Below are 12,475 nucleotides of genomic sequence, written 5' to 3'. Positions count from 1 at the left end.
GCCATTTATAAAATATGTAGACAATGTTTACTGTTGTTTCCATTCACATACATGGAATATCAAAATTTGCTGTAAATCACATCAACACCATTTTAAATTTCTCTAAAGTTTGTAATAAAACACTTTTATAATTTATAACATGACTTGTTATTTGCATTATAATATCACTTCTCTGAAAGTTGTTCTAATACAATTATCAAACATAAATCATTGAAGCTTTGAATTTGATATATATATTATTTCTTATAAAATGTTTGTTCCTATTTTGCCAAACATAAAATTTTCTTTTAAATATCTTCAGTGCTATAATGTAAACTCAAACTAACTATTAAATAATTCCCCTTTCTCGTGCTTCATCACTTATCAGTCAACTTTCTATGCGTACTTTTATTTACAGACTTTGTTTGATCCGGTGTTCATCTCTTTCTACAATGTGTTTTACACATCCTTACCTGTTCTGGCTTTGGGCATATTTGATCAGGTCAGTTTTTAGACTATATCAGGCTGTATGGAATGTCATAAGAGGATACTCAGACAAAAAATTTTAGTTGAAAAAAGCAAGAAGTTAAGGAGGGTTATGCTATATGAATTAAATTATCATAGCTGTGTCTTTGTGCATACATTTACTTTTACACACATAGCTTTTGATTTCATGCCTATATTGGTTTTGATTCCAAATTGATTTCTTTAACACGTAACAGTCTTTATGTTAAATATTCTAATATTTTCAGTAATCCTCTTTTGTATTTCAAACATTTTTTTTTCACATAAGTTTATCAGATGATGGTTAGTCATCTTACTAAAGCAATTATCTGTGTGAAAGCTTCTAAATATTGAACTTCATAACATATATATATAGAATATCAATGTAACTATAAGTATAAAATTATTCTATTTGTCAAATGTTGAATCAGTTAATTGAAATTATTACACCTCACCCTGTAGCTCCAGAGTTATTCTTCTAAACGATGTTGTATTTTGAACAGAATTTCAAAGTATTTTACAAGAAGTTTTGTAAATTTCTTTTTTCTAGGATGTAAGTGACAAGAATTCCCTCAAATTTCCAAAGCTCTACACTCCAGGCCATCTAAATCTACTTTTCAATAAAAAAGAGTTCTTGAAAAGTGTCTTTCATGGTTTTCTCACTTCTTTTATCCTCTTCTTCATTCCATATGGAACCTTTAATGATAGTGTAGCACCAGATGGAATTAATTTGGATGGCCATCAGTTATTGGGGACTGCAGTGTCAACCATTTTAGTGCTTGTCGTCACTTCTCAGGTATACAGTTTTTAACAGTAGAACTTTTGTTAATGTTTATGAAAATGTGTATGTTGAAATATATTTGATAAACTTTAAAAGCGAAAACTTACAAGTCTTACATTTATCAGTATTAAGATAACTGACCCATTAAAAAAGTAAATTAACTGTGTCTTTTACACAGTTTTTTTTGCACATAAAGAAAACATACTTGGCACAAAATAAAATAGGAATGTTTTAAAATGTCTTTTGCAAAAGGTATTAACAAATTTCAAATATATGTTCAGTGAATAAAGTACAAACTTTTTCTAGAGATGAGTTAAAAATGTTCTAGTTTTAACTGTTTCAGACCTAGTTTTAACACCTGAACTATAAAATACATTTAAAGCTATCATATGGTGGTCCATTTCCATTTTACTTTTTGGAGCTGATTTCCTTAAAAGTTTACCATGTAATTTATATTTGCAATTATTGGGCAGAAAGAAAAACTGTCATTTGTTCTTTGTATTATGCCTAGTAACTTTCTTAATTACTTACATTCTTAAACTCTGTGTTTATCTTCTGAACACACTAGGTGGCTCTGGATACAGCATACTGGACACTGTTTAACCATATTGTCATCTGGGGTAGTGTGGCATTTTATTTTGCAATGACACTTTTCATCAACAGTAATTTTATTGGAAATGCTTACATGGGTTCCTTCCGTATGGCTCTAAGTTCGGCCCATTTTTGGTTCACTACCTTCATCACACTGGCAATACTGATTGTGCCTGTTATAGCAATCAGGTTCTATTATGTAGACCTCTTTCCTACTCTGTCCAATAAAGTTCGCCTCAAGCAAAGAAAAGATCGTCGTACTCGCCCAAGAATTGCTGAACCGCAACGAAGACCATCAAGCATTCGGCGAAGTCGCCGCTCATTACGTTCTGGTTATGCTTTTGCACACCAAGAGGGCTTTGGCAGGTTAATCACAAGTGGTAAGATTATGAAAAAGAGTAAATCAGGACACCTTCAAGTTCCGAACTTCCCAAGTGTAGCATGGTCTCCCAAAGGAAATGCATCCAACTCTCGCAACGCCCGAGGAACACGAAATGCACCTTCAACTGTTGAGATTTTTTAGATTATTTTCTGTATTAATATGACTTTGGGTGTTATAAGCACGTGAATCAAAGCACATGAAAGTATTTGGTGTGACTATTGTCAAGCTTGATGTTTCAGAGTGATATATCATGTCTAATAAACTGAAGTAACATGTTTCTTGGTAGGTAGAATAGGTTAGTTTATTGGCTATCAACTTTGATTTTCTACAGCCACAGGTTTCTGTTTCTATTTCCCTTCTTTGCCCTAGTTACACTTACATGTGTGCTGTGATGTAACATATCAAGAGTTCTAGATCTAGTTTTGCTGATGACTTTGGGCAAAATTTGAACTTTTATGAAAACAGTTTATTTTACATTTTCACACATTTTAAGTAGTGTCTACATTGAAAACTGATTTTTGTGAAATAGATTTGCTAAGCTATAATACATTTTAACATATTGCTAGGTAATAAGAGAACATTATTTCAGTTTGAATAAAAATTTGTGTACAGACATCACTCGTGATGCAGCTATTAAGCCTTGAACACAAAAGTTTTCAAGATGCTAACTCTAGTTGGTTTAAAAATCAAAATACAAAAGAGATTTGTGAAAAGCAATCTTGTGACGTGAGAGTTTACATAGCATCTATTAAAGTAAATTGTTAGAATTGCAAGGTTTTTGTAATTCATACACAGTATTATGTTGTCAGTAAAAGTAATTTTATTATTTGCATTAATAATGGCAACTTATTTACTGCATTTAATATTATTGTTTATTTTGTGTACATATATATTTGAGATCTGTGACATTGCAAGCATTTCATAGTGTTTTTACATTCAGCACTGGTTCCATTCTAGTTTTGGAATTTGTTTGTGTGTTTGGCTTCCAAATCTCAACACAGATATACAGTTCCATAGTTGATGGAGTGTTCAATATTTTCAAATTATATATTAAAATATTTTTGAAGAGGATATTTTTATGTAATAAATACTTTGAGAAACTAAAAGAAAATCAGTTTCACATTTTCTATTTATTTATTTAAGGTTTTATTATTGACTTTATTTAAAATTATGTTTATGACTAGTAACAAATAAAACCAATTTTAGACTTATTTAAAAAGTGTAGTGATTGTATTTAGTGTTTCTTTAATTGACAGTCATATGTTAATAGAAGCAAGCCTTATATCTCTATATTTAGTTTTTTTTATAGTGCAGACTATTATGTGAAGTTCACAAGTAACTTTAACATTTATCTTGGAAGACCGTATAAGAGTGACTGGTACAGAGTCTCAAATTCATATCCTCTGCCAGTATGACACCTATGAATAATACCCTGATGAAGACTTCACTTTTATTTTCATGATTTTATACAAACCACCTTAATATGGGAATTATGTAATTAAGTTTTTGTAAGTGATGGAGTTATATACTGTGTTAGGTGTGAGAAGCAAGTGGTTCACTGAGCTTACACAAAGTAGCGGAGTTATATATTGAATCATGTGTCAGAAATTTGTGGTTTACCAAATTTTCACAAATAGATGGAGTTGCAGACTAAGTTGTGTAAAAAAAAATCAAGTGATTCACTTAGTTTTCTGAAAGTGATGGAATTAGGTGTTTTAAAAGTTTAAGGTAGATGTGGTGTCTGTAACTTTGTGTGAGAGTTTTACACAAATCTCCCTTATCTGCTAGGAAAATCAGGAATTAAATGAAGGTGCATTGTGATATTTCTTATGATTAATTGTTTTTTATTCTGGTTCAACAACATAACTTTGTGAACTCTGTTTTAAAGCACTACTTGTAATAATTTTGCTATGTATTTGAAAAATAATCAGCTGTATCACTGATGCATTTTAAATGAAACACTTCTTAATTTTCACATCACATTTACTTGTGTGAACTAACTTTTCAAGTTGAGTTATCCCTTGACAACTTTTGTAACTTCAAACTTTGCTGCAATGTGTGACATTTGTTTCTGTAATACATTCCCAGAAATAACTAAATAACATCATTCAAAGTAAATACATACACAGCATCACAGTTGTGTTGAAGACCAAATAGAAACAAGAAAAACAAGGTAATTTCCACTTAACGATTTTCTAAGTGAATATAACAAAGTGTACTAGTGAAAGAAACGTTTTTCACCATTGTTAGGAAATCACATTTAATGTTAAAAGATGATTGTTATCGTAGAAGGCAAAGTAAATTACTCATTTGAACTTCTTATTTGAATGCAGAGACAAAAAGAAATAAAATTTTTGTGGAATGAAAAAGAAAAAAAGAGTAAATCCTTCAACTGTAATTGTGAATCTATTTTTATTGGTTAATAACAAAAACTTTTATCGGTAAGAATTTCTCATCTCATTATGAACTATTTTCTCTGGGAGAACTTTTAAGTCATCAAACTAACGCTATAAGAATAACTTGAAACTCATCCCCGGTGTATAGTGCTATTATTCACAAATTAGCTTAGAACATTTTTTAATTGATAGTTTTGCATTAGTAGCAGAGGAGAGTTTGAAGATAAAAGTAGTTTCATTTATATACATATTTCCAAATTATGTTTCATTAGATTAAACTTCTAAATATTAATCAAGTTGATTTCTTCACCTATGCTTGTTTTTTTCATCACCTATATTTATTATTCATACAATGCAGCATTACTTTTTTGTTTAAAAATTTAAACTCTGAACTTCACTTTTTTTATTGGTTTGGTGTTATATTGTAAAGAGTGTAAAAATGTGTATCTATAATTATAATGTGATCATTTTGAACAATACAAAATGTTCTTGTGTACAAAGACTTTGTTTTGACTGTTTTACAAATTGCCTTTAACATTTCTAAATAAGCTTACAACAGTCTAGGGTTTTATATGATGTTAGAATAGGTGCAGTATGGTTGAATGGTCAGATATTTAACTAATCTTAGTTTAATTGCTCTCTTACATGTGCAGCCCTGTTTTTTAGTATTAGATTAGATAGAGGTTTTAAGTTATATTAGTTTAATTATTGTTTAAACTTCGTTATGTTCAAATAATTAGGTCATACTACTGGTATTCAATTCATAAATATCAAATAATAAGTAATAAAAGAGCTACCACCTTTTGCAGCAAAAGTTACATTGTCCTAACAGTACCACAGAACACAGCTGAAAAGGCAACAAGTTAAATGCAAATATGAAACATACACAATCACAGAGATCAATACAACTGGGTCATATAGAAGCTGAAGCAGTTAGTTATCTGCAAATCTATGTTAACAAAAAATAAGATATTTTACCACACTACAGACAGTGAGATAAGTTCATAATGTGAGTGATTATGTAAATTTGCACATTAGAGAAATGTTTATTGCTTTTTATCACCAAAACTTGGAAAGAAGTGATTGTTATCATGAAAGAATAAAAGTAGGTTACAAAATTTTGTCATATTGCTAAAAAAGTATATGTACATGTAACTGGTGTTTCAATGCATAGTAAAATAATTCTTTAGTTATAATCAGTATATGCATGTAATTTTGGGGAATTTTAATTATAGTAAAACAGAACTTTTTCATCCTTAAAGACACAAATATTTTATATCTTGAATGTTAATTTTTAGTTACTGTCCACAATTTAAGGTGAATGGTGTACTCATCTATATCTCAAACTGCCATTATTTCATATCAATGATTTCTTATTTGCTTTAAAAATACCAGACACACACACTTCATCTCTAAACCATATCTATAGTTTGATTCAGGAACTTCTGAAGTGGATTTAAGAAGTATATATTTCTATAAGATGATTTTTTGACCCTTGTGAAGTTTGTCATATTGTTCATCTTTAAAGAGATTAACTAAGAAATATTTTAGCATGCACAAGTGAAACTTTTTTTCAGGCTAAACTAATAGCAAATACACATATTTATTCTTATTCTGTGCTTTTTATTTCATTACTTAGTGTAGTAATTACCTACAATTGCTTTGTTTGCACTAGAAAAATATATGATATTAGTTACTGTGCAAGAATATCCTCAAAATACTTTTCATTAATCATTTTCCTTTACAACTATATAGTAACAGTAAGTCTGTCATACTGATTCATGATAACATTGTCATTTGTAAGTTTTCACACTATAAACATTCAAGTATATAATTATTTACGAAAACAATTTACTATAAAGGAATCTAGAAAACCTAATTCTATATATGACAAAATGTATTTTCGTTTTATATCTTAAAAGTTCAGTTTTTAACATAAGAAAATAAGAAGCCAGTTTAGGGTATGAAATGTAATATTCTATTAATTTTCAATCTCAATTTTTAGGCTGATTTTGCTGCATGCATATGTTGTTTTTGTTTGCTAGCAACATTTATTACAACAAGGTAAATTATAGCCTCCCAGTAGGAAATAAATTTAAAAGGTAAAATATACATAAATAACAGTGTGTGTGACAATAAGTATGTTATTGAATCAATTTTAGCTTTCCAAAGAAAATATTTGGCTCCATAAAAACTTTCAAGAGGTGAAGTTCATACACAAATTAATTATTTGGCTGCTGGACAGTTTTCTATAGTTTTTGTAAACTTTTTTTAGACTTTTATTAAATTATTTAGTAGTCTGAATATTCTCTAAGTAAAAATTAATACAACATATCTTTTTAGACAGTTTGTAACATTTGTAATGCAGTGAAATAAAGTTATTTGCAGCTGTAATGTAGGCCTAAATATCTGTAAGTTAGAAAAGACTTCCAAATGAATAAGCTGTAGGATTGAGATGTTGTAATCTATATCTTGTCAATAAAAAATACCCCTTGAAAACTGCAACAATATGAAAGCCTTTTATCAAAACTTACTTATTGTTTGTGGCTAAACGATATGCAATTGTGTAGTTGATTTCAAACATATTTTGATCATTACAGAAAGTGGCTGGAAAAATGTTAGCACCAGATAGTGCAATATATAATGAAGTAAATTAATCATCATAACAAATGTGTTATACTCAAAGAATGGTAAAAGTCAAGTTATGTGAAACAGACAATACATTTCTTTATTTGTCTCACAAACTTCAGATACAGTTAATATAAGAAAGCTTTTAATCATTTTGAGCTAAAAACTAATGACTGTCAATCAAACCAACTGTTTGAATGATGCACCTGAGTTGGCTTGTTTTAACTGTAAATGAAATTGTGAATGACATAAAAAACAACATTAACACACAGTTGTGCCCTAATATTTGAATTTATACTGACCGTAGTTGTTTTAAAACAGAAACATTCCCCAAAAGGAGTTTATCTTTAGAAATTAACTAAAACTTAAAAGTCAGCTGAATTACAACTTCAGTTGATAAATGATAGAAATTCCCAAATTTACATTTCTTACCTATTCTCTCTGAAAGTTTTCTTTACTATAAGGAACATGAATTTCTAAATTTTTGCAATTATTTTCTTTGCACTTCAGAGAAGCAAGAGTTAAAATTTTAAACTTTTAATAATTATGTCTATTGTGAATTATGTTATTTACTAAATCAGGAGCGAAATCGGAGGCAGAAAAATGTCTAAAAATAAAAGCAGTTTTATTGAAGTATGAATGATCTACTCTTGTGTATTGTTTAAAATCTAATAAATAACTAAATTACAACAATTTTTATTTATATAATTAAAAGATGTCGGAAATGACATTTTAAGTATGAAACGTATTTTAATTATTTATTAGGTTTCTTGAATTTGGTAAACTTGTGTGCTTGTTGTAAATATGTTGGTAATCTAGTTAAGAAAACAAATATCAAAACAATCAGATCAGTAACAGTGTGTTTAGAATGTGATCATCTTATTATTAATCCACTTGTACTGTAGGTTACCTCGTATTTTTTCAAAAAATGTGAGAAACACTATCAAACATTTCAGTATCATAATTACAGTGTTTCAGTGTTGATTGTAAGCTGAAAGCCAGTGTGCTTTTTAAAGGGGAAAAATTACTACGCAAAAAATTGTGTTGTGTGTTTAGAAATGAATTTCATTTGTTGTTGTTTTTTATGCACATATATACAGATAGGTAGAGAGAGAGAGAAAAAAGCTTAATATTGTATTATCACGAGGTTGGATTGAATTTTCCCCAAAAATTTGTTTACAGTTTGAAAATTATTTTCAACCTCATTATTACTTTAATATTCTCATCAGTGTTGTAATTTTTTATGTTTCACTAATCGATAAAAATCTTTTTTACTATAAGATTTAGTGGTAGCCTGCTTTTTATTAAGGTAAAGAAAGAGGTATTTCATTCTTTTGTGACAGTTGCTGATGAACTAACCTTTATTTTGATATTTCACAATATTCAAATATTGCCCAAAATGTACAAGTTAGGTTTAAAATGGTTAGACAAGTTGGTAGTCTTCAGGTAATAGAACAAAAATCCTGAGCCTACAGGTAACTTACAACAGTAGCATATATAGATACCTGGTTCAGTAATTTAATCAGTAGATTTAGTCAGGATAGCCTGCGTGTAACCATAAAAAGTTATTTATCATAACTTCTGTCATTTCAGAGAAAATACTGATCCAGAGTTTCATCACCTTAGGGATCATTCAAGACTTTAAATGGAAAATTCAAAAGAATATCCTTAAGAAGTAATATGAATATATTTATAGGAAAATTTAAGAATAACCTTAAGATGTAATATACATATACTTATAGGAAGATTTAAGAATAGGGTTAAGATATTATATAAAAATACTTATAATTTAAAAATAACCTTAAAAAGTAACATTCATATACTTATAGGAAAATTTAAGAATAGTTTTTTTTTATAGGAAATTTAAGAGTAGCATTAAAATGTAATATAATTATACTTGCAGCAAAATTGGAGAACAGCCTTAAGATGTAATATTAATATATTTACAGTAAAATTTAAAAATAGTCTTAAGATGTAATGTGAATATACTTGTAGTAAAATTTAAGAATAGGCTTAAATTGCAACATTTGTATACTTTGGTAAATTGAAATGCTCATTTAGTATTTCTTTAATAAGTGGCTTGTTATTTGTTGTTGTTTTTTCTAGCTCGGAGAACAACTAGCTGCAAATTACCTTTTTTGTTTATTCATGGGTTGTTTTGTAGAGGATTTTATTTGCTCATTACAAGACCTTAGTGAAAATAATATTTCAGCACAAAGAATCAGTTTGTAATTTTTTACATTGATGCTAATACGATGTCCAACCTCAAAAGTATTTAATTAGTCTTTCATGTTCATAGTATGAAGTACTATTAACTAATTGAATCAATACTTTAGTGAACTTATTCCGTTTTTTAAATTTTTTGTTTATTTCAAAAGCTTTTGGCTACAATACCCAAACTTTTGACAGAATGATTTAATGTTTTAAGATTATTGTGCATTAAAGATTTAGAAAGACTTTGGTATTCCAACAGTAAATCCATAAATTCAAATTTCTGTGAAGCTGACAAATGATTCATTTAACTATTGTAGTATATGGAATGAAAAACTAAAATAACTTGGCAAACATTCACTGTTATCTGATATTTAGTTAGCTGTATATATATCAACAACTGTACTGATAGTTTGCAAGGGAACAGCAAGCCTACCTGTAGGTCTACTAATTCTCTCAATTTAATTATTTTCAATACTTTAAGGTTTTTTTTTGCTCATGGCACATTATTATTGTAGAGGTTATGATTTATAAATTCAATGATGGACTTTCATTAGTCTTGATAAACATAACCAAGCATCCTAATGTTACATTGTTATATAACATCTGGATGTGAGATTACAGTATTTTCAGATTGTGTATCAAAAAAAAATTAAAGTAAGTAGTCAATGTTAGTCCAAATCCAATGTTTTTTATTTTAAATTGAGCCATTATCCCACTGCAATAACGTTTTAACATGTGTCTGTAGTTTCCATCTACTTTTTCTAGCTTTGTTTATACAAGGTTTTCAACATTAAATAGAAAAGCTTTTGGGTGAACAGTATTCTAATGAAGATTAAGGCTATAGATATTTGCTTATTAGACCTCTCTTGTTTTGTGGGATGTTAGAAAAACCTAGGCAATATCATAAATTTTAAATCATGTTTTCGTATTGTAAATCTTTTTTTTTTTTTGTAACTAATATATATATATTAGAATACATTGCATGTATTTGCAAGGGATTAGATTATAGTAAATTTTCTATTGTGCTACAACACAATATATATTTCTAACTATAATTAACAAATTGTAATTCATAAATACTCAAATAAAAATTGTCAAAGAACCCCTACTTGTGAAACTCTGGAAGGTATCTTTAAATTTTATTTAAACGTTTTAAAAAGAAGAGAAACAAAACAGAATAATTATGTTTTGTATATATTTTTTAGATTAAAGAATTAGAAAGACTTGGATTTTTCTAACTGTAAATCTAAAATGTCAGCATTCATTTTTACTATTTTATGAAGCTGGTAGATGTAAAATATAACTGCTTTGATTAAAACGTTTTGGAACAGATATGAAATAATTTCGTCTCAGGATGTTGTAGATATTTTGAGTGAAATAAATAAGCAACAACTCTATAGAATGGTCAATCCAGTGTAAAAATGAATTGTGCTTCCGTATTATTACTTTGTTAACCTACAGATAAAACTATTCAGTTAAAATGTTCATTAGTTTTGAAAATACTTGACTGAAAACATATGAAGGTAGATTGACATAACTTATTTGGTAAAATAATATATACTCTAAATTAAAAATTAATGAACTTACATTTGGTTACAATGGACTTTATTTACCATCAGAATGGAATAAATTTTGAGTCCATGTGATAATATTGGGGAAATGGTCAACCGTCTTTCCAGAACAGCCTGGCATTTGTATATATTTGTCATATAAAGTTAGTAAGTAACTATGTTTTGTTCATATGTTAAAGCTTGAAATTTTTAAGCTCATAGAAATGGTGAGCTATTATGAGTTAACTGACAAACTTAAAACAGTGAGGACCTTTTCATCCAAGTCGACATGATCTCCTTATAAACAAAAGAACTGATTAATAGCTAAAAGAATTTGGCTGTTTGGTTTTTACAAATTTTCTAAACCAAAAAATTATATAACAACATAAAAATAAATCAATTTATAGATATAAATGAACAGATTTTTTTTTTTTTTGCAGTCTGTGATGACGCTGCAGATTACCTTGGGCAAAATAATGAAATTAGTATTTTTCCATAAACTGTAATATGCATGTGGTAATATGGAAAGGTAAAGAATAGAAAATCTGCAATAGGAAAAGAAAGCTGAAAATTTGGGTGTAGGTGGTGTGAAGAGAGAAACCAAAACTGATGTACTGTACAAATAACAAAAAAAGGACTTTAATTATTTGAATTATTCACAAGACTTGTAAAAGTAGAGATTGACAAGTAAATGAAACTTTGGTAAATAATATAATAAAAGATTGAGACAGCCTAGACAGAGAATTAGTTAAGTAATGTTTCTGAGGTCACATTTGCAGATAGTCAATAAAGAGTTTCCTGTTTCAAACCAAAGCACACTAAATACATGAAATTTGTAATAAATCAAGTTTAATTACAACAGAGTATAGTTGTAAAATAAAAAAATATAATGTTTACTTTCTTTTTTTTATCTTGGCCTTGAAATAAATTAAAATTAATCTTTACTATCAAGAAAGTTTGGAGAATTTCTGCTGTAACCACCACTCTGCACCCCAATATTAGTCAAATATACAAGTAAGAAATGCAAAACAAATTAAAATAAAAATTAGTATAAGGTAAACATAGTAAATCCTTTTACATTCTAATAAATAAACTCTGATTCATGAAGAAAATAATTGTAATCTGACATTAAATTTAATCACAAAAATACAAAACAAACAAATATATAGAAAATAGTATAATCCAAATGGCCCTTTAAAAATAAGATGAAATTTATTTTATCATGAACAAAAAAAAAGTTTGGTAAAATCAGCTCCTTCCCCTTATTCCTAGATGTCTCTTAACTGGGATCATCACCAAAGACTCTGGGATTAGCATCAGTGCTTCAAGTGCTTGATACTCACAAAAGTTTATGCTATGGTTCTTGCACAAGGCTAAACATGATTGTGTCACAAGAACTCTTGTCTGTCTTAGAGTTTCATACATGGTTGTATGTGCATTGCTTTCACAA

General features: G+C 28.4%; 1 protein-coding gene across 1 annotated transcript in view; it reads left to right on the top strand.

The window, feature by feature from the left end:
• The window catches only part of LOC106469441 (phospholipid-transporting ATPase ID-like), a 98,434-nt gene extending 87,553 nt beyond the window's left edge, over nt 1-10,881 (top strand). The window contains exons 20-22 of the mRNA XM_013929935.2: nt 398-481; nt 1,034-1,279; nt 1,833-10,881. Coding sequence (XP_013785389.1) covers nt 398-481; nt 1,034-1,279; nt 1,833-2,378 — 876 coding nt within the window. The 3' untranslated portion in view covers nt 2,379-10,881. The remainder of the gene's footprint in view (nt 1-397; nt 482-1,033; nt 1,280-1,832) is intronic.
• The last annotated feature ends 1,594 nt before the right edge of the window (nt 10,882-12,475 follow it).

This window comes from Limulus polyphemus, unplaced genomic scaffold, assembly GCF_000517525.1.
Source record: "Limulus polyphemus unplaced genomic scaffold, Limulus_polyphemus-2.1.2 Scaffold3488, whole genome shotgun sequence".
Lineage (NCBI taxonomy): Eukaryota > Metazoa > Arthropoda > Merostomata > Xiphosura > Limulidae > Limulus > Limulus polyphemus.
This window is presented reverse-complemented; position numbering and strand designations above follow the sequence as displayed.